The sequence below is a fragment of the Ylistrum balloti genome, unplaced genomic scaffold (genome assembly GCF_031769215.1).
Source record: "Ylistrum balloti isolate Yb309-2 unplaced genomic scaffold, AGI_CSIRO_Ybal_v1 Utg371640, whole genome shotgun sequence".
Taxonomy (NCBI): domain Eukaryota; kingdom Metazoa; phylum Mollusca; class Bivalvia; order Pectinida; family Pectinidae; genus Ylistrum; species Ylistrum balloti.
The window spans coordinates 233,532-258,068 of record NW_026782834.1 but is presented as its reverse complement, the minus strand read 5'-3'; the positions used below and the strand labels follow the sequence as shown (position 1 = coordinate 258,068).

The 24,537-nt window shown below is 36.5% G+C and overlaps 1 protein-coding gene across 1 annotated transcript in view; it reads left to right on the top strand.

The window, feature by feature from the left end:
• Positions 1–24,537, top strand: part of LOC132563208 (uncharacterized) — a 92,550-nt gene that overhangs the window by 58,937 nt on the left and 9,076 nt on the right. Inside the window, exons 5-8 of the mRNA XM_060227960.1 lie at positions 16,553–16,743; positions 17,703–17,850; positions 20,290–20,413; positions 20,774–23,546. Of these exons, the coding sequence (XP_060083943.1) occupies positions 16,553–16,743; positions 17,703–17,850; positions 20,290–20,413; positions 20,774–23,546 (3,236 nt within the window). The remainder of the gene's footprint in view (positions 1–16,552; positions 16,744–17,702; positions 17,851–20,289; positions 20,414–20,773; positions 23,547–24,537) is intronic.

The following is a 24,537-nucleotide window of genomic DNA, read 5'->3' as shown; positions in this document are numbered from 1 at the left end:
ATAGATAAGAATTATAAATAACATACTTTAACTGTATGTGTAGGATCATGAAGGATAGAGCTGGTGTGGATTTGTGATTCCAGAAAGACCACATGGCATCTGGGTAACATTTATGTATTTAAAACAGACTCCAGAACTTTGTGTAAAAATTAAGGACAAGCAATGTGAAACTAATGACAAGTAACATTGAGATATAGAAATGGTGGGTAACTTTGAGATATAGATGTGTAGTTTAAGGGAGGTCCCTGGGACTCTGGGTGATATTGAGGAGGGGGTGTCAGAGGAATGGTGGGTAATTTTGAGATATAGATTTGTGGTTTAAGGGAGGTCCCTAGGACTCTGGGTGATGTTGAGGAGCTGGGTGTCAGAGGAATGGTGGATAACTTTGAGATATAGATTTGTGGTTTAAGGGAGGTCCCTGGGACTCTGGGTGATATTGAGGAGTGGGGAGTCAAAGGAATGGTGGGTAACTTTGAGATATAGATGTGTGGTTTGATGGAGGTCCCTGGGACTCTAGGTGATATTGAGAACAGATATATTGACTTGTGAAAAACAGATCACAGGGACTTCATGTAACAAAGAGGTAGGGACCTTAATTATTGAGAGATTATGAAGAGGTAGCAGTGAAGGGGATCTGAGTGTGAAATGGCTGTTACCTCCATAATTATAGGGAGGAATGGGTATCATCACAAAGCCCTCTAACCACATAAATATAGACTGATCTTTGTGGTTACTTATCACCACAGTTCACTGTTAACCACACAAAGAACCTTTTTATTGGTGTAAAGCCCTGACAGACCTGCTGTGTAACCTGTGATTTACTTGTGAGGCAGAAACTGCACCTAACCAGCCTGTGTTGTCTTACGCAATGTAACAATGGTCAGACAGGGGGTATGATTAAGTGTAAATTAAAATACTGAGTTGTTTTTTAAAGTGATGAGCTGATTTCAGTTTTGATTAATAAGAATCACATGTTGTGTTTGTATGTTAGCATTTGTTAGTTATATCAATTAAAATCCGTGTTCAGTTCCTTGAACCAACATCAAACGATATGTGTGTATCAGGTATTGAAACAATTGATTATGAGGAGTTGGTGTGAGAAGGAAGTCTATAAGTACAAATTGACTTTTTGTCTAAAGGACAATAAGCAAAGATTGACCAAGTGTATAAGATAAAATCAGCAGAGATCAAGCTCTTGTACCAAGGAAAATTAGCACAGATTGACCTATTGTATAAAGGACAGTAGGCCGAGATCAATTTTTTTAAACAGTCAATAAGCAGAGATTGATGTTTTATATACCGGATAAGCAGATATTGATTTTTGAATAGCCAATAAGCAGATATTGCCCTTTTGTATAACCAATAAGCACAGATTAAATTTTTTATTGCCATTAAGCAGAGATCATAGTAGACAGTGGTCACATTACAGAGGGCCTAATGGTTATAGTAGACAGTAGTCATACTACAGAGGGGGCTGGCTAAGAGAGGTATGTAGACACACATAAAACCTACTGGTCATAGTCAACAGTGGTCACACATGTAGACATAAAGAAAGTCTGATTAATTGATTGACAGGTTTTCTGTCTCTGTGACTCCTGTGTCCCGTATCGGTATCGTCTCACCAATGAACATCAGTGTTCTGGTGACATAATAGAAAGTCCGACCTGTTTGTTTAAACTCTATTGTCTTACTCTACAATGTCTTTAGTATTTTTGTGACGCTTTGAAGTCTACACAGTTTTTACACATTGTATTGGCCTTTAGATCAGACCTTTTCATCTGTAATGAAAGTCTGCTGTAATCTCCTTATTTAGAAATAGATCTAAAGGCATGTCCTAATGAAAAACTAAAAGATTATTCAAAATGGAAGAGAAAAATTCACGGCCAACAAAATAAGTCAACTCAGAGCATACATAGAAGTATATGATAATTATTGAATTAGAAGGTGTACTATGACACAGAACTGATACCTGGTTATCCTGTTGTGTGTGAGTGTGTGTAGGATTGTAAAATATTTCTATCATATCTACTCTATACTGTCATCTCTATATAATGTTACTGATAAATGACCAGTGAGTGAAATTTAGTATAATTTACACAGAAATCTAGAAAACCAGACATTCCAAATGCGGCATAGAAAACCTAATTAAACCACCATTATCAAGTATATAACATGGAAAACCAAGATGTAGGCCAGATTGTGTCTGGTACACTTCACTGGATCAGGTCTGTGATCATTCTAACATCAAAACCTTAAATCATCATTAAGTTATGCTGTATCACCTCAACTTCCCCTCATAAATATACAGGTAACACTACACGGCACTTGATAGTTGTAAGTGTGGGTAACAGATTACATTATACCTGTAATACCATGATCAAAGTCGTTAGTGCAGGTAGCAGAAAACTGTACACCTGTATATTTGATAAGGCTATGAGGGTTTTTCTGGTGATCAGTACATGGTTGTGGATGATAGATCAAGTAGCTAGCAGTCAGATCAGGTCAAACCACAAGTATGGGAACCTTACACCTGTCTAACCACAAACACACTCTTATCAGTCAGTAAACCATTCATATCAACTATATATCTACTTAGACTATGGTCATAGTGGTCATACAGTGTTACAGACTTTCGCCACTCTTGGTCAGACCATTCTTTGGTGATAGATTTTGGTCAGACATTGCTTACATTTACAGACAAGGTCAGTCTCGGTCAGACCACAGGGGTCTGTAACAATGTTTCTGGAAAAGGAAGGCTTGTATGGTATACTACAACTCGTTACAGGCCCCTGTGGTCAGATATTGTTTACAGTCGTAGACTTAGGTCACGGCTGGTCAGACATTTATTTGTAGTCCGAGTCTTTGGCCACTAGTGGTCAGATACTGTTTACTGACAGAGACTTTGGCCACTAGTGGTCAGATACTGTTTACGGACTGAGACTTTGGCCACTAGTGGTCAGATACTGTTTACAGTCACAGATTTTGAAATCATTTGATACAGATTCCTGTCTTGCTGATAAACTGATTTTTTTAAAAAATAAACAGAGACCAAGACAAGTTGGTATGGGAGAGTTTAAAAGGCCATCAATGAAAGCTGTGTCAGTTAACTGGCTGTAAAGGTGTCACTACATTATACATTAATAATACCAATTAGCAGGTAATCGTCCTCCTGGTGTCCAACCTCTGCCTTAGCTTTGATCATGGTCATGAATTGTTTACCATCACTCATTAACATAGGAATCCAAGTGTTTCCATGGGGACACTTGTATTGATACAAATGACAGTATTAGTCATACCTCTTGCTCTACTGCTGTATTGGTTCAGTTGATTATTTCTGTGCACACCTGACAATTTTTTACCTGAATATCACCTTACCAAAGTGATACTGACTGATACAGGTCTAATATTGCTTAAACTGTGTGTGTTACACTGGTGTGGATATCAGTTTTTTTTTATTTCATAGGTCTCATACCTTCCTGTTATTGATTCCAGTATTAATTGGCTAATTCATTTATAATCTATCAGTTTACCATTGTAAATATTTGTCAGTTTGTTTGCCTTTGTGGTCAGTTAAAAACAGTAAATCAACATTTAAATTGTATCAGTTACATGACAAATCTATAGATATGTGATATTGGGGAGATGGTTTGTCGGATAGTGGTGTGGGAGGGATGGTTTATCAGATAGTGGTGTGGGAGGGATGGTTTATCAGATAGTGGTGTGGAAGGGATGGTTTATCAGATAGTGGTGTGGGAGGGATGGTTTATCAGATAGTGGTGTGAAAGGGATGGTTTGTCAGATAGTGGTGTGGGGGGGACATGTTTTGTCAGATAGTGGTGTGGGATAGATGGTTTGTCGGATAGTGGTGTGGGAGGGATGGTTTGTCAGATAGTGGTGTGGGGGGGGCATGTTTTGTCAGATAGTGGTGTGGGATAGATCGTTTGTCAGATAGTGGTGTGGGAGGGATGGTTTGTCAGATAGTGGTGTGGGGGAGGGATGGTTTGTGGATAGTGGTGTGGGAGGGATGGTTTGTTGGATAGTGGTGTGGGAGGGATGGTTTGTCAGATAGTGGTGTGGGGGAGGGATGGTTTGTGGATAGTGGTGTGGGAGGGATGGTTTGTTGGATGGTGGTGTAGGAGGGATGGTTTGTCGGATAGTGGTGTGGTGGAGATGGTTTGTTGAGTGGTAGTGTGGTGGAGATGGTTTGTTGAGTGGTGGTGTGGGGCTAGGGTTTGTAGAGTAGTGGTGTGGGGCTAGGGTTTGTTGAGTGGTGGTGTGGGGATAGGGTTTGTTGAGTGGTGGTGTGGGGATAGGGTTTGTTGAATGGGGGTGTGGAGATAGGGTTTGTTGAGTGGTGATGTGGTGGAGATGGCTTGTTGTGTGGTGGTGTGGGGCTAGGGTTTGTTGAGTGGTGGTGTGGGGCTAGGGTTTGTTGAGTGGTGTGGTGGGGGAAATGGTGTGTTGAGTGGTAATGTGGTGGAGATCGTTGTTAAGTGGTTGTGTAGAAGAGAAGACGTAATGTGGTCTTAATTTCATTCAGACTAAATGAAAGAGATACATAATTATTTGAAACTCCACAGTGTAGCTTACAAAAGGATTCCAAAGTGAAAGACATCGTCTAGTAATGTATTATAACTCTTACTTCTATCAGGTAAATTTCTGCTACAGATAATACTTGCTGTTATTGACTTGAAAACTTACAAAAGGGCAGAAATGGAAGATAAAGTGTCCAGTATTTTCTTTCTATGCTGCACCGTTGAAGTCTGCTCATGTATCATGCATGACCACACCACAAAGTGTCCTGCACATTTATCCTCTCTTCTATGGTTAGGAGATACAGATTGTTTACAAATAAAATTCCAGTAGTGGGCATGACAAAGTGGTGATGATAAGGTTGTATGGGTCAAAGGTCAAATCTGACATTGTTGTTACATTACATTTCTACATGAGAGGGGCTAGTTACTATGTCAAAGCTCCATTAACTTGCCACTAGCCATGAATGGCAGTATTCATTGCTAGAACACTTTTACAATCTACATCCAAGATTTATGTTTTCAAGTCTAGCTTGCAGGACATTCTTTTCCTATTATGTCACAATCAAAATAATTCCAGCTTTGTTTACAAACACAAAGACATACAGGCGTATATATACTTGTACATATTCTCACCAAACATTCACCTCACCCAGAGTCAAATCAGGATCTTATCAAACACGGTGTAACCTTTAAATGGGTAGAAAAAAAGTGAAAGTTGTGTTACTTGTACAGCTAGTCCTCAGCCATGACTCACAGATTGTGACTTTGTTCCAAGAAAAAAAGAAGGAAAGTGATCCGTTGAGGTGGTGTGCATGTCAGCTAGGTCATTTGATTGATAAGTGTGGTATAATACACATAAATAGTTTCAAAATATACATTCTGTAGCAAGGCATTGAGCTGATCAGCTGTAAACAATACACAACTCATTGCCATCTTAATGATTTAGATAATTTGGGATAAAGACACAGGGCATATGAGTCACACTGGCCATAGTCACCCAGTGGAAGGGCCAGGATGTCTATATAGAATTAATAATTTCATTATCCAAATTTTATGTTGCTGCCAATTGATGAAAATTTGATTAAAAAAGGAAGTCATCTTTCGTAACATGAATTTAACAGGGATATTGATAAAAAAACATATTAGGAATCATAAATGAGCCAAAAGAATACAGGAAATGAAATTATTTGTTGGGTATTTACTGTTTAAAATTCAATTTATCTGTCTTGAGGTTGATCAGATTTATAAATCATCTTGTATAACTCAGTATTAAGGCCCTATAAACACTCGCTGAAGCTTTTCATCTCCCTTTAAGAAGTTTATTTGATACAGATACAGAAATGACTCATTCATATAGTTAGTTACTCAAGAACAAAAGACCTGCAGTAATCCACATTACACTGTTTAAAAGATGATGTCCATGTAATATAACACATGCATTTGTTTATGATTTGTGTACCAGGCCAACATTATTTGAAAAAAGATGATATAGAAAAAAAATATTTTGGAAATGTTTCAATATTTTAAATATACCATACTGTTTTTGGTAAGTCATTTGGTATTTTATCAGAATGAACCATTTCTATTTCCTAGATATTATAAACATTTTTAAATTTTGATTTTAAAAGGATATTGACAAGTTGAAAATTTCATCTGGAGAAATATGAATGGTTCTTATTTCAGAAACCATGGGCAATTATTGTTCGAATTATTAAGGTTCTGTTCTAACTAACAAGAGAGATTTCAGCCCTTGGCTTCCATGTTTTAGAAAGATGACCTACTAAGATAGACTTAGAAACCACCAGTTGATGAAGCCTATGAAAATGCCTTATACGATAAGTATAGCAATCAAAGCGGAATTTTAAAGAAACGTACATGTAAAAAACCTTGTTATCAGCCTAGTTATTACAAAACACCCAATCCCTGAGATGAAAACATGATAGTGACAGACTGACATGGAATATTTTTATGCCAAAGCATTACTGGAGCAAGGCAGAGGGGGAAAGTGATATAAAACTGTACGATAAATTTTTGAGATGACTTTGTAGGGAGAGGAAGATTTTTGATCAAATTATTCTATGTTCCTACTGATGTAATGAACACGAAATTTGATGTGTATAATGGCGGGGCTCCTATGATGCCATGTAATCTAGCTTCATCAGTACTCACCATGCCCCATACAGGCAAGTGCACTGTGAATGCTGGCAATTTAAAAATATTGTTATCACATGCTGAAAAAAACTCCCCTAGTTATATAAACTATTTTGTTAAATATAGGTACAACTTAATACCTCAGAGAAACTCGCCTGCCTCTCCAGACCACAGCCAGTTATTGCAAATAGGGACCAACATAGCACTAGCTTGTCGAATATAGCAGCATCGCCTAATCAGCATTGAAATCATGTATTCACCAGGCTCAGATATAAATACTGCTGTGCACACTTTTTAGGGTAATAATAAAGCTAGCATAACATAGGGAATTTCCCCTTTAGCTGGCAAGGGGTCATAGCAGCCTTCAGGATATAGAGAATTTCACTGCAAAGGGGGGGGGGCAGCATAATGACTTTCAGGGGATGGAGAATTGTACCTTTACCTGGTAAAGGTAGTGTGACATAATACCTTATTTTTCCTGCAATAAGCCTAGGGAGCCTGAACACTAGCTCAAAGTTGGGATGGGCTTATTACACAACAATGATGTAACATCTGATATAGGTGGACTTATTACCAGACATGGGCTTATTTCTGGATGAAAATGGTAAAGTCTTAAAAAAAGTTTTATAAATGTGCTTATTAGAACTGTGTTGGATTCTTTTATTTATACACAAGTCTACTATACTATAATCATGTTGACTGGGGTTACTTAACATAAATTAATCAGCATTTATTATAATAATGTTGATTTAATAGAACAGATGATGTCATTCATGAGCTAGTTAATATAGGTATAAGTGTGAATATTAGAATTAACAGAGATAATTTGTACTCCTCAATGTCTATAGTATGTCATTATTTTTTTTAAAAGATTTTAGTAGATTTTTCTTCATAAAAATGAAAGTTACTTAAAGGATTTTTTTCCATGCTGTCATGCATTAAGGTACATCATAAGGCATACACTAGATTGTTTTATGGACTTGTAAGTTCTGGCTTCGAATTGTTTGCTACCAGAAGATCATGGTAACATCAGGTGCAACACTTCTGCATCATGCAGTGATTCAAATCCTAAGCAAAATTCCTAGCAACAGCCAGCTGTCTCCAGGGATGTAAGAGAGATCAGGTTATGTGACAGGGAAAGGAATTAAGGTCAAGGTCATATGATTGTACTTCATGTAAATCATGTCAGGATGCAGATCTGGTACAGCACTGGCAAGTCACTTCCTGTTGAGCAGTGTGATATATTTTGTCATGGTAATTAATGCTACAGGGAAAACCATATACTGTATACATGTGCAGACTGACTTGTCAATCTGGTCTCCTCATGTGCTGTCATGGAATGACTAGATTTGGTGTTCAGTGGTTCATGTTTCCCATTCCAATTTTCAACTAAGTCACAGCTGTTTTTGAATGGTGATTAGTTGTTTTAATCAGTATTATTTTCTCTTTGTTTTTGCCTCAAATAGAAGGAAAGTGTTATAGTCAGACCAAAATGACTACCATCATGTTTAATTTTACCTGAAATCAGTTGTAAATGCTCAGGGTTAATCCGCTTTATCCATCTTGCATTCTACACACAAAAAACATAAAAGGCAACAAAAATTTGAAACAAAGATGATCCTCAATAAACAATGATTAACCTTTTCTGTATCTACAGAGTTAGATATGATCTATTCTACTATCTCTTACATTGAAATAGTTACAGAGAAAAAGAAATTTAAACACAGTGCAACTTCCTTTAACCAACCCTTAAATTCTCAAAATCAATCACTCACAAATGTTATTTTAACATGTATGAAATGGAAACATTGATAGAGTGTTGTTTAAAAAAAGAAATTTATCTTGACAAATATCCAGTTCATCAAATATATTGTAAACACTTCTTGGCAGATCATTGCACAGGGAGCTGGTTTTAGCTGTATGTAGTCCATGCTGACATTGATGGAAAATCCAATGATTTCTTCTTGAGTGAAATCACATACTGAATACACAAATAAATTAATTTCCTTTTCATTGAAATTTCATTTTTCATTTGAAAACTTCGACCTGTGTGGTATAAATGTTCAAAGCAAACATCAGGGATGGATAAGGTAATGTGCAGAAGAGAACTGAATCAATAATATATCTAGGTTCAGATACTTTGTTCACACTGCAATCTGAACCGGCTATAAACTGACCAATTTGTCCCTGTCTTATGTATGGTCAGTTTGGGAAAGTTCCACTGTACTTAAATTTTTTTTCAAAACTTCAAATAACATACTGTCCTAGTAAAGATAATTTCTGTCTGATAAGTTTTGTGAGAAAGGACTCTGTCAATAGAACTCCAAAACGGAAAATTATTGTACTGGGGTAGGTGTAAATGTACAGAGCTCATGTAAATCATGTCAGGTATACTCCTAATCCAGTTATTGTAGATGTTTAAGTGGGGCACTTTCAAATGAACTAATGCTCTGTGAACATGAAATTTTTTGCTTCATAAACTATGTGTTGTTGTAATGAAGCAGATTTGTTTGCCATTAAATTTTGTGGTATTCTGAAAAATTGGAATGTGTAAGTAATGAAAGAATGGCATAATGAATGATGCCTTGTCTCCAGGTGGTGCACGCCCCTAACAGGAACACTGTTTCACCATGAAGAAAGGTTAGTCATCAGCCTAGTGTAAAGACCACTGTGTTCATATTTGGGACCAGACGCTATTTTTGCTTCCATTAACAACATACATATGTTAGTATTGATTTATATATCACAATTAATTCTTGTCGATAATGCTTTTGGTAGGACGCACACATTTGTCTTCTGTAAAGGTTGTGGTGCTGCGACACTATGGAAAAGGCTTCCTTAAGCTGTGAGAACTTTTATCAACTGTCAGTGTTATAAAACAAGTAGTGATTCCCTCTTTCGTACAATGATTTGAGTAACCTTCATCACTTCCTGCTTTGCTTTTTTTGGAGGGTTGATATGTTCAACAGAACTCAAAACTCCAAGTGTCTACAGAATTTTCTAAGGAAAATTGTGAATACAAAGATTTCATATGAAATTATTTGGTCAGTTTTGCAAAGTTGTTTTCAGCTGTTCCCTTATTGGTCAACTATACCATTGTCAGTAACAAGTAACTATACCCTTGTCAGTAACAAGTAACTATACCCTTGTCAGTAACAAGTAACTATACCCTTGTCAGTAACAAGTAACTATACCCTTGTCAGTAACAAGTAACTATACCTTGTCAGTAACAAGTAACTATACCATTGTCAGCAACAAGTAACTATACCATTGTCAGTAACAAGTTACTATACCCTTGTCTTTCACTACACTGTTGTTGGTGAACTGCTGTTTCCTTGTTTTTGAACTGTTCCCTTATCTGTCAACTGCTCCTTGTTTGTGAACTTTTCCTGTATCAGTCAACTGTTCCTTGTTGGTTTACTATTCCCATATCAGCCAAATATTCTCTTGTTGCTGAACTGTCGCTTTGTTAAACTGTTCCTATTTTGGTGAACTGTTCCTGTATCAGTCAGCTGTTCCTTGTTGGCCATCAGTTTCCTTGTTGGTCAGCTATGCCCATGTCAGCCCAATATTCCTTTGTTTGTTAATTGTTCCCTTGTTGGTCAACTACATGTACCCTTGTCAGCTGTTGGTCAGCTTTTCCCTAAGTTCGTCATCTACACCCTTATTGGTAAAATATTCCTTTGTTGGCCAACTGTTCCCTTATTGATAAAATTCTTGTGTTTTATCAGTCGCATCAATGAAAATCAACCGAAGGTGAGAAAAAGAATTAATGATTAAATTTATTAACTTTAGTATAACAGTTTATACATGTACATTAATATTCTTTGTGCTACTCATATAGTCATTAATCTATCTAGATCAGTCACTGCTTCTTTGTGTTGTCTATTCAGTCCCCTTGGTTTTAATGTGCTAACTTTCAGGCCAATTAGTCATCAAATGATCAAGAGTCATTATTGGCCAATGCTAAAAACCAAAACCCTGGAGAATTGTGATGAACAGCAAGTTGACCAGGAGGCTGCAATTCTCCTGTTCTCCATAAATCTATCGTAAAATGGATCATGTCAACTGCTGTTAAACTTAGATCCGTTTAATTTCTAGGAAATAATTTCAAGTTAATTAAGGGAAGTCATTTTCACCAGTGCCGGATGTTGTATTGAAGTAAAATTGTATAGTGAGAGACTGGATGGTTGAGTTGGACATGCGTTTCTAATCAATGATCCTGGGGTTGACTGGCAGACAGGTCTGCTGTGGAAAGTCAGTTGTACAAGATGTGGCTGAATCATGCTGGTGTCAACCAAATTGTCTTCCTTAATTCATCAACACTACTCAATTAAAGACAACTATATTCTATATTAAATGGTGTTAATAGATATAAAGACACCATTTGGATTATGAATTGTCTGTCAAATCCAGAAATACCTAAATGAATGACAGACAAAAACAGGTATATGTTAATTGATTAGATTATCTGTGTTGGTCACTTTGATGTATGAAACAACTCATTACCAATGGTTCTCTAAGGGGCAGATAGTAGGTAAGGTTAGGCATTTGAATATTGTGCAATGGACTATAGGTAGATGGTGAGTTAGGATATGCATTTGAATATTGTACCAGGGATTATGGGTAGATTTTGGGTAACAATATATTTAAATATTGTGCTTGGGAATATGGATAGATGGTGGGTTAGGATATGTTTTGAAATATTGTACTTGGGATTATGGGTAGATTGTGGGTAAGGATGTATTTGAATGTTGTGCTTGGGAATATGGATATATGTTAGGTTAGGACATGCATTGGGATATTTTGAAATTATTTTAGAATGAGATATATTGATTATGTAACTTATAAATGAGTATTATGCCCTGAGAGAAACATCTTCCCTTCCTCCCCTCACCTCAAATCCAAGTTCTCTTTTATAAGCATGTTAAAATGGTGCACTCAAATGATTTTTTTCATAGTTCTTAGTAATGCCTTTGAGGATAGAATTCAGCCTTATCATATTTTTTCTGTATAGACCTGGTTAGGTTGATTATAGGGATTATTAAGTACAGTACAATAGAACACATACATCAACACCCTAACACTACACGATGTCAGGTATGTAGCTCCTGTATAATCAAATGGTCACTTTGCAGGTCAAGGCTTAATCGCCAGTAGTCAGCTCAGGGGCCAGTCAGTCAGATAAATAGATCTATAAACTGACCAACCACACAATAGGATTAGTCATACCTTGGACAAGCTGTCTGTCCCAGAAAACAACAGATGCACATGGTTTATCAAGACCTCAGTAGGGGTCGGACATGGAATCTGCTGTCTCAGACTCTGGCACCCTCAAACCCTCTTTATCCCTGCCTCTTAACTTTGCCTGATTCATCCCCCAGTCTAATGCTTCATAAAATGCCCCCTCCCTTCTTCATTTCTACCTCCTAATCCAGCCTGATCTGTCCCCAAGTGATTCCCAGTCCTTAGAGTCCCACCCCATCTACTCCTTCCTGTTAACCTAACCTGGTCTAGTGTGATCTGCCAGGTGCCACAATTCCCGCAGGGGGGGGGGGGAATTCTGTTCCAGGCTCAATACCCCATGCCAGTTCAGATGGCTAAAGTTCAGTTACCAGTAATCACAACAAGGAAGGTGAATGCTTTACCAGACTATATTGTTTGAAGTTTATAATTAAGATGGCATCTCAGTGTTCCATGAAGTCCTGAACATTCACTTTAGTATTCTAGCCTTCCTAGGGTGGCACTGACCAGTTGGGAATAGTTACACCAGAAATATGGCTGTCAAAAATTTGTGATTCATAAAAAGAAAACCAAATTGTTGAGGTTAAAGGCTCAGGGAATTGTGTGGTGCTGGCTGTTTGATGTCCAGGAACTGAGATTTTATAGCCAGGTATGTACTGGTCAGTCATTGGTCACAACCCCGAACACTTGGTATGCATGATTCATAAAGAGAATTAATCTGTTTCATTAATTTAATGTGGAAGAGTGGAAATAAAACACCCCTAGCATGCAGTAGTCATTAATATTATGGAAAAGATACTCCGCAGATGTAAATAAAAAGTTAATGAGCTCTGTATAAAGAACTGCTGTATGCAATTCTCATAGCAATTTGTAAGATTTTTTTTTACTTAATTTCTGTGATTTACAATGTTATTTTAAGCAAAATATTAATTTGAAAACTTTTCAAAGTGGAAATGAAAGAAATCACTGTATTTTATTCATTGTCTATTTTTACATTCTGGAATTCTAATTCAGCTGCTTAATTTTCCAGATTAGTTTATAAATGAGGCACCAATACAAAAAAAAAAGGTTAAAAGCAAAATTAATAACTCAAAAGGTTTAATTAGAGCATATAAGTAATTTTACATATTAATTTTTTGTGTAAGTAGACTATGATTGAAGTAGCTGGAGTTAAGATAATAAATCAGGAGAATATTTACCCTACATATTAAGCATGCAGTAAATAGCTAATTTAAGAAATTATGAATGATACCTGATTCCGCCCAGCTGTAAATTTTAGATTAGAAAGTGGTTTCATAAATTACTGTTAAGAAATTGGGTGCATAAACAAATGGAAGAAGAGAGAAAATATTATGACGGAGTGAAAGATAGTTACAAAAAAAAGGATGGTTTTCGAAATTATAAAAAATTAATTGCAAGGAAATTTTTATATTCATTATCAAAAAAACTGGTTGTTTGGGTGTTTGAGTGTGTCCACCCTGGGAATAAATAGGAAAGTCCCCCAGGCAGGCCTCCAGCTCAGCTGTGTGTTGTGTGGTAGTGGTGGAGAACTGGTGATGACTCATGCCTACACTGAGATCTAGTATGGCTCACCATACACACACACAACAACAACAGCTTCTCCTCGCTTGGATCTCACATCCAGCTTCCTTATCAACCTTCTCCAGTTGGAAATAGGACACTACTTACATGTCATAGTGTCCAACAGGTGTCATTTGGTATTCGTAGGAAATTGAAGGACAGTGTCAATTTCAAAACAAGTTTGGAACTTGGCTTAGCAGGAAGGGCAAGCAAGTTAGGATTTTGTAATCAGCTGATTGAGGAAATTCCGGTGTTTATTTTGTCAGAGTCCAAGTCTGTGTACTGGAAAGTATTGTCCAAGGCAAAGTTTTCCAGTAATACTAGTGATTACTGACTCCTAGGGGTACATAAATGGAGTATGGATCTGAGTAGAGGACATCTTCTACCCACAGGCAACAGGTGGTTCTCTCAGTAATTGGAAGTGAGGAATATTAAGTTGCTTCATTATCAAGAACTGTTTACCCAGTTTGTTAGCCAAGTTGATGTAAAGGATATACATGTGATGTTCTGGTTCCTATGACGACTACAACAGGTAATTAATGTTTTTAAATCGTTGGTTACTGCATTGTTTTCATTCTTTGTAACTATATATATTGTGCATTGTTATGATCTGCATTTTTTTGTGTGAAAGAGTTTTATTGACTCAATCAGCAGGAGGTGACTCATACCTCCCAATCCTGAAATCTGTGATCTTAACAACCCTGTAAACATTCTTTTTTCTGGTTTGATATTTTTCTGACGTAATGAGGAAATCAAATGATGTCATTACGAAATCTGCTGTAATTACATGTTCCGGTATATCACTTAAAACCTGGTATTAACCTTTTCATGGAAAAGTTTGTAGCCTCGTAGCTGTCATAGGTTATAGAAAATGAGGACGGTCTAATTTGTTTTCATGTATTACTAATAATTCATGATACAAGTGTGTATACTAAAGGTATGAAAGGAACGAACCATTCAACATCACAGGTATGATACAGGTATAATACAGGTGTACCTGAGATAAAATATTTATCATCACTCTGTTTGAACTGTGTGTAATGGCTATATATACTTTTTTAAGATCACATTCTGACATGACCTTAGGTTGTTAAAGTAATATGAAATGGAGTTCACAAGTTTTGCTCCCCAAGTATACTTAAAAGGAATTGATCCTTCTGTCCTTTTTCAGCACATTTCATTTTGTGAAATTTAATGTAATAATTAGAAATATATGAAGATTTACAATAACAATGAAGTTTTAGGAATCAGATGGATCAATATACAAAATACAGTAATATTCTAATTTCAGCTTACCATTGGAAGGAAAGTTGAAATAGTTACAAGGTCAGAAACTTCTCAAAACTGTTTTGGGAATTTTACTACTGTTAAACTGTTTCTAGTAGCACTTCAGGTTTAAAGTGTTTCCTAGCTAATGCGGCAATAGGATGGATGCTTGTTGTGTCTTGTTATAGAAAATTATATCAAGATGTGTCAGAAACTGAAAGTTTTTCATTGATGGAGTTTTTAGCAATTAGAGAACACAGACCATTGGTACATGGCAGATTTCCTTGTCAATGTGCAAGGATGGTTCATTTTGTTGTTGCTGTATCATTGGTGCCTAGTTTTGCTTGGGTATGAAAATCTTTAATTGGCTCAGAGCTGAATCATAAAAATTCATTGTTAAACAGCTGTTACTGGAAAATGACTAAGGAATAGTGTTTGCAGGAGTAGGTCGCGTGGTGGCCGCGCAGAGGTACTAGACATGTGCATTTCACATGAGTGTGACACATACTTGGTAGGAAACGATGGCAACTAGAATTTCTGATGTAAAATTCAGACATTTTTTCAGCCGTCTGTCAAGACTTTTTTTTTTATGCAAAATTCTTATGGGGAAATGTAAACACAAATGGAAATGAATCAAAACCAAAAGCACTTTATGTGTTCTGTTTTAAAAAGAAAAAAAGGCACATATTAAGTTGCATTATTTAGTGGAAATTACCTTTACATGCATAATTTTGATGTTGATATTTTTCCCCTCCCGCACACCTATCAAAGATAAGCTTGATAAGTAGTCTGTTAATGCCTTGTTGTCTCTGGGATACCAGCACTGTGTGGTAAGAACTTGCATAACACCATAAATAAAGGATAACAATTTAATTGCATGAAACCTGAACATTTTGTAAATACCAAAATCATGAGTAAATTACATTATATTGATAGGTGATATATACACAAGGTCCAAATCAATACTTGATGCCTTTGTATGTGGTGTCCGTTTCCAACCTTTGATAATTTATATGGTGGTGTAAATGAACTTTTAACCCTACTGATGTTGATCATGCTTATGTCATAATGTTTGTGGAGTTTTGATGGTTTTGTGGCGATGTGTAGATTATCTTTAATACCCCTAAGCTACTCATTGTCCTTGTACGTGAGGGAAATATTTACAGAGTTCACAATTGTCTTGTCACATATGTTGACCTTGCTTGGCCCCAACAGTGTTTCTGCAATCTGCTTTGTCTAATCTAGGCTTTGTCTTAGATCCCAGGGACTGGTGGGAATAAACTGGCCTCCTTGTGAGGAGGATGCATGGGAGGGGGTCATGTGCCTTATCTCAAGCTCATTGGGTGAGACTTCCAAATAAGGTAAAGCTCATTTGCATATGATTAATACTCTATGCATCACCCTGAGCTAAAGGAGTTTCAGTATCTTGGGAGGTGACTCCAGTGTTTCTAACTCAGATTTAATTTATTCATGAAATTTTTAATATTTTATTTCCTCATTGACCATAGGCAGGAGGCTTGGTTTGCATAAATCATAATTAGACATTTTAAGTTTTTCTTCACCAGTAGTTTTCCAAGTGCAAACCTTTGGCTCTTAGAATGAAAGTACAAGTTTGGTAACAACTAAACGAAATATCAGAATATATTATGAAATTAATGAAGCAAATTTTTTGTTCACTTTTCCTTAAAAGTTATGTTTCAACCAAAATTATATGAAAGAGAAATTGCTGTTAATACACATCACAATCAATATAAGTTATTTGATTGTCGTTACAGGTGGATATTTGGCTTTTCAAGCCATGCATCCTATGTTGTGTGAAAACAAGGCTACAAGCAGCTACAAATGTGCTCCTCTGACATCCCTGTCCCAACCATGCCTGCCTGTCAGCAATGTGGGACCCACTCGCATACTATCCTTCCTGTACCTGGGCTCTCACCGAGATGCCATGTCTCAAGACATCATACAGGTAGGTCTCACTGGGCTTATTACATCATATACATCTTATGACATCCTACAGGTTAATGACACTTGACTCATGATATCATACTAGACTTTGGCTGTCATGCAGGTTAATGACACTTGACTCATGATATCATACTAGACTTGGGATGTTGTACAGGTTATTGACACTGGACTCATGATATCATACTAGACTTGTGCTGTCATGCAGGTTTATAACACTTGACTCATGATATCATACTAGACTTGGGATGTTGTACAGGTTATTGACACAGGACTCATGATATCATACTAGACTTGGGATGTTGTACAGGTTAATGACACTGGACTCATGATATCATACTAGACTTGGGATGTTGTACAGGTTAATGACACTGGACTCATGATATCATACTAGACTTGGGCTGTCATGCAGGTTAATTGCACTTGACGCCTGACTTTATACTAGAATTAGAACGTCATATAGGTTGATCACACTGAACTTACGACATCATACCAGACATAGGATATCATATTTTGGCCCAGGTTTTAGAACTTAGTCGTTAGAATATGTTGTTTTTGAATGTATTTATGTCGTTGACAACTTGACAGATGATCGCTTACAGCGATTGTAGTTTTATATTGACCTGTCCCTCTATTTATAGATTAGTATGATACAACATTTTAACAGCCTTTCCCAGAACTTCATTTTCCAATATGATAAAGCTTGTGTAAATGTATAATGAAGTCAGGAAATCAAGCTATGATATTCATCATGTAAAACTCATCTTTGCTTGACATCTATAATTCTTTTAATTTTCAATGCCTGACATTTCAGAAGCATTAATTTTTGATACACTTTATTTATATAATCTTCTAAGTTTTTTTTTCTTTAGTTGGTGTTTCAATATAGAAGTTTTTTCAGGGATAAAGACTCTAATATGTAAAACGTGCTTATTGATACCTTTGCATATTTTGTACTTACAGATGAATGACATCTCATACATACTGAATGTAAGCACCACCTGTCCTCAGCCCCCTTTCATACAGGAGGGACACTTCTTCCGCATTCCAGTCAACGACAATTATAGTGCTAAGATGATTCCTTTCTTTGAGGAAGCATTCCAATTTTTAGGTAATATCCAGTTTCAGACCTTCAGTCTTTTAATCTCTCAGGCTTTACAGAAAAATTAATAAGGTATGTGTTATAAGAAAAGGGAACAAGTTGTCAAAGGTAGGTGAAATTCTCAGCACTTGAGTTACTATATAGTAGTCCTGGCTTTTAAATGTTTTTGAGAGATAATTACACACTAAAACACTCAAAAGTAATCACATAACTGCTGTAAAATGCCTTAATTTCAGTTTTTTAAGGGATGAATTAAATGTTTTTGAGTAAAGAGCAAGCTATAGGAAATTACAAGCAAATTGTAAATAAAAGGAAAAACTAAGTAATTTTATTTTGAACTTTAGAAGGCAGAATACATAAAACAGAAGTTGCATTTATCAATACGGGGTTAGATGGAAACAGTAGACATGTACTTTAATACCTACTAGCATCTAATCACAAGCCTGATTCGACATTGGGTTATGAAATGGGTCTTAATAAGATGTGATGATGTCCCCCGAGTTGATGGAGATACATCCATGAAGTAATTATTGCATGTGAAGCTGATATAATGCAGAAGTAGGATTTCCTGCCGATTGTTATCATCTGTTCATTATACTCTTGTTATCAACAGGAACGTTACTATATATAGCCTTAAGCTTGTGTTGGCCTGAAACAATGAAAAGTTGCATGGACAGCAAAAAAAGTGATTGGCAATGCCAATTACAATAATTTTATCTCTGTTTACTGACTGACTGACAGCTGTGTATTTGCAAAGTAAATCTAGAGTATCAGTGTTTCCTAGGTAGTTCTATTGTACTATTGAGTACTGTACAGTGATAGTACATTGGAGATGACTTCGATAGCAAAAAACAATTTGATAAATATTGTCAGTATCATCATTGTTTTAAGAGAATTCAATATTTTCAATGCCTTAAGCATCTGTTTGAAAAATTTTATTCAATAATACTCAAAGACTGCAATACAAATTACATATATACCATACAACTAATACAAATGTTTCACATGCATATTAAATGAAGACTCCAGGGATATTATTAGACAAGAGACCTTAGTGTAACCAAGGTTTCGTAATATATAAACAAATATGAATCTGAGCTACCGCAGAAATCCACAGGACATGGTATAGGGTACTGCCTTCTGCTGGGAATTACCGCCAACTACTATAAAGTGATTCGTTTGACGTCAGAGAAAGTTAGAAAACAATGTTAATGCCATTTTATATGAGGCTGTAGAGGAGGTGATGTTGTGAGTCACTGTAGGCCTTCCTTTAGGAACAACACTACTACTCATCAGCATTCTATATTATTATTTCTGTCATTAAGTTATACTTAATAAATTGTATTTTATGTTAAATTATGTGGTTGAAATATCCATCATCAAATGATGATTAATTTTTCATTTTTTATTTCCAACCAACCTCATTATGAAATTTTAAAATCTTAAACCCCCAAAAAGTTCCTTTTTTAACCACTGCAGCTAATGCTGATGATGTTAGGAAAGAAGTCAATGATATTTAAAAGAAAAGAAAAAAAAACCAGAAAAAAAAAGTGAAAAATTATTGAGACAATTAAAAAAAAAAATCTAGTATCATTGATAGAGAGATATTGATAATAGGATTTACCGGGTAGGGGAATGGGAACAAGAGGGACCTCTGTGTTAATTGGATAACTGTTGCATTCTGCAGTGGTTAAATGTCAAATACAATCATAATCACCTCAGTGAATTTGAAATCGGCTTATAAAGGGATCGGAGAAGGAATGTTTCGACAGGATTATGTAAAGTTGAAATTTAAATTTAATTTTGAAATCTTGGCAGTGCTGTAATCTCTAAATTCCTTTCCAGATTATGGTTTTATTTCAAATATAATCTTTGTGTGAATTTCAAAACTGATTAAATCATTGTTAAGGGCTATTAGTGCACATTTAAAAAAGACATTCTGATTTTACAATAAGAATTTTAAGACAACTTCAACATTTGTATGGTCCCATCGCTGCAAACTTTTCTAGCAAACAACAGATTTATTTGCATTATCAGAAAATACTGTACAAACGGATTATTTTTTCTGTGTAAGGTTCTGAAATAGTTATTGAATTATAATTCACAGATAAATCTCAACAGTTGTATATTGAGTTAAATTACCAGTGAAAAAGCTAAGATTTGACATTAACAAGTTGAGGTCAGAATCTTCAGAGCACCAGTAATGCATTGGCTAATTTAGATAAATTAAGAGGTTAAGTTTTCCCAAGTAAACTTGATGAACCTTGAAATGTTTAGTAATATAAACTTATATGTTGAGAAGTACAAATTAATCAGACAATGTTATGATGAAGATAGATATATGGGTTCTACAAATTTTATCAGGAAGCCTAAATTTGTTGTGATTATTTAGTTATTACAAGCACCTGCTGATTTTTCCTCAATTGCAATCAATATTGTTCATTTCAGACAAAGTGCGAGAGGCTAATGGCTGTGTGCTTGTTCACTGTTTGGCTGGAATCTCACGGTCACCAACTCTGGCCATTGCCTATGTGATGAAACATCTCAACATGTCTTCTGATGATGCTTACAGGTACAAAATTTTAATGTAAATGTGCTGATTTCAGAAAAACTATATCTAGGACAAAAATTGTCAATAATATTAGAAAAACTTCAGAAATAATTCTATAGTTATTCTGTAGTTAGGCAAAGGAGCCAGCATATGTTTTCCCCAGAGTCAGGGAGTAGACCTATTACAAGACAGAAAACAGTTTTTTTCTTTAAAGCTTACAATTTCAGTGAATAGTAATCAATATAGATGGGCTTATTACCAAACATGGGTTAACCGTGGTATCAATTTGTACTATTTGTTGAAGTTAAGCTAACTAACTTAAGAAATATGATGAGTTACACATCAAATAGTCATTTATTATGTTACTCATTAATGTTACAGATATGTGAAAGACAAAAGACCAACAATCTCTCCAAATTTCAATTTCTTGGGACAGTTGTTGGAATTTGAAAAGAACTTTAGAAATAATGAAGAATCAAAGCCCAAAAGAGATGCATTTTGCCGACCAAGTGAGGTGCGAAACATGTCTATGGCAATGGATTTGCGAAGCCCTTCATCACCTGTGGCTAAACTGAAAAAGCCTTTCTCATTTGATGTAATGGGTTCTTCTATGACCACCCAGGAAGCATCTTTACCATGTTCTGGACCGAAAAGGGATAGTAATGACAATCTGCCTTTGGATGAAAGTCGGGGAAGTGACCTAAGTTTTGGACTGTCACAGCCAATCAGAAACATGAAGAGGTCTTTTTCCCACAACCTTGACCTTAGTCACACTGAAAAAGACTTCAACATGAGTTACGGTAGTACTGTAAAAATAAATACCATATGTGACAAATCGGACCAGACCCAGGATAGTCCTAAGACATTCAGTCGTGGCTCTAGTCCTTTCTCTCAGGCTCTTCATCCCCTTTGTGAATCTCCTGTAGCCATGACACCATCTTCAGAAATGCCTCCATTCCCATTTGGACAAACAAATGTAAATTCATCAAATAATGTGTGCTCTGAATCTCTCAACAAAGAGAACAACACAGAAATAGAGAGTCAAGTTATTGCTTCATCTCCTCGCTCAAAAACAGCTGGCATGCGGACGTTTATGTTGCCCTTGTCGCCTGTTACACTGCCATCTCAGAACTTTGTGTCATCTGTGAATGTGTCCATCACTGAAACAAACAATAGTGGAAGTAGTAACAATTCTAAACATGTTGTGATAGAACGAAAACGTACATTAGTTACCTCTCCGTTATCGGTTTCACCTGGAAGAAAATTTTCCAAGCCTTTCACATTACCATTGTCCCCAGTGCTGTCACCATCAGTTGATGGCATACCAGAACCTACATCTACCACTGACCCAGTTAAACTGACAAGACCTTGTAATTTGTCTATTTCTCAAGAATCATCTTCAGATAGGTCAAGTATACAAGATTCAGAACCTGTTTCAATGGTTCCTGATTTAGCAAAGACATTTACAGCGAATGAAGGAGTGACAAAACTCTCAGTATGTGAAACACAGGTGTCTTGTGACACTACATCAGTAATGTCTCAAAGCTCTAAACGTAGAATCTCCACCAAAGCATTCCACTTGTCCTTATCTCCAATAACACTCCCTTCTCCTGATTCTAGCAGCCGCACATTTATAGACTCAAAGAATTCTACTGTCTCTGATCAGTTGCAGAGAGGCAAATCACCTTCAAGCCATACTGGTTTGTCAGTAGAGCAAAAGGAAGGAATCCCATTAACTCTGGGATCATCTCATGGATTGACAAACTTCAGCAGAGTTGAGCGTATCCACAGATCTCTTGGTTTGACATTGAAATCTCCTGAATGTGAAACAATGGATATGTCTACTACATTAAGTGAGAAATCAACAGAAAACAAGAACTGTGCAATATCTTCAACACTGAGACCAGCAGAACTGAACTGCTTTTCAGACAATAAATCTTCATTGTCAGAAACATTGACAATGACAGACTTTTCAGGATTCAGTGGCAGGGAGGTTAAATCTTCTCCTACTGCTACTATCACAAAACCTCAGCTTCGACCAACATTCTCCTTACAGCTTGGTGTGGCACCAGCAGAATCTCTGAAATCAGACACAAAAGAGAAGCTTAGTAAAGGTGCAAAGAGTAGCACTATTTCATCCTCTATGACTGCCTCAGGTCCACCGCCATGTAATAACAATGGTAAAATATCTCAAGAGCAGACAAAGTCTAATCAACAGGGTCTGGGGATGAGTCAGTTGTGTCCAGCTACTTCTCCTCAGACCATCCAGTCCCCGTCTGCAGCATTAGCTCGCCTCCATTTTGAAACTGCAATTTCAGAGCGTACAGAAACTGTTACAGTGGAAAACATTTCAGAGGCGATCAATTTCCCGTCTACCTCTTTGGACAAATTGAACTTCACGCCCTGTTTTGCAAAATCACATTCATCATCACCATCTTCATCACCGTTATCTTCTATGTCACCGTCGTTGCCAGTAACGACCAGTATTTCAGTGTCATCAGCGGGCAGTAGCAATGCAATGGACATAGGGTCTCCTCTCAGTTCTCCCTCAGTAGTCAGCAGCACAATATCCTCATCCACAACTGCTTCTTCAACCTCAAAGGTCATGCTCAGGTCAAAGGGTAATAGGGCAAAAAAGTCTCTTGTTCGTCCAGCCAGCATAGCATTTTCTACCTACCCTACATGTGATCTGGGCTCTGATTGTCAGGAATCACCAAGTTCTGGGAGTAACACCTCACAAGATGATGCATCTGATATGTATATGGTACAAAATGGAAAGAGATCCAAGCCTTCTGTGGACTCAGACTGTGCAACCCGCAGTCATTATGGACGTTACTCTGAACGTGATGTATATAAACAGATCACAGCAGCGATGGAAAGTGCCATGTTTAGGACACAAGTGTATGAGGCAAGCAGAAAAACACGTAGCATGGATGACATTCTTAATGGAGATCAGGACCTTACAGAATCTGACTGTATTTGTACACCATTCGGAAAGATCCCACGCCGATGTGCAGACAGAATGTCATCAACAGGACTGTTTGAAAATTTGCCTTGTCGTTGTCGAGGGGGACAGGATATCTACCAATCGAATAGCAGCATATCATCGAGTGGCAGTCACAGCTCACTACACGGCAGCCTAGAACTCATTCAGGTATCCTAGGCCTGTGTCCAGCACTCCCTGCCTTGTTGTGGTGCTTGCATGAAAGACTTTTTAATTTACCCATTTAAGTTATTTTTTGTGGCTGTAACACTACTTAATGTTTGTTTTACTGGTTTTCTGTTTATTTGATTTTATTTATGTTTGATATTGTGTTTGGTATATTTTTGATTGTTTTCCACATAAGATTTCTTTGTCCTTGATCTTTGCAACAAGAGTTTTGAACATGTGATTTCACATATCAGCATGATGTAAAATATTGGAAGGGAAGTAACTCTATTATGTTTAGATCTTGTTACTGCTAATATCAGAGACAAAGAAATTTAGTTTTGATTTTTTTCCTCACCTGGTGCTATGATTTTAAAAAAGAATTCTTCTTTTGTTTTCTTTTAGATTTTGATTGTTGTGCCTAATTTTCAATGTGCATGTAGCTATGTGGTAAATATAGTCCTACATTTCAACAGGTTCTGCCTGACTCTCTTTTGTTTCATTGGCTTTCCTTATTACTTTAAATTGATCTTTAGAAAATTCAACTCAAGTGCCTCAGATTTATGTGGATAATTTTCAAAAGATTTTAAAAAGCGTTTTTTAATATGTAGCTTAATTCATGATTTTTTTTCTTTCATACCTTCTCTTTACACCACAGAGGTTCTGCTTTCTTATGATTACAGTAATACATATTTGATATTGTGTATGAAATATTTCATAAATTGAGATGTGAACTTTCACTGTTGTATCTATATATTCTACATCTGCTTTGTCTGTGGAAGTTATCTAGCAGGTGTGTCAGTTTACAACAAGAGATAGCATTGGAAATATCAGGGAAATTTCAGACTGCTTCTATTGGCTTTTGATGACAATTGATTTCAAATTCTGCAGAATTGTGGGGCCCGGTTTTACTTTTTCTGTTAAGAGGAGAAACCATGCAACTTTCATTGGCATGTGTGTTCTACCAGAGACGTATACCTGGTATAACACATATACG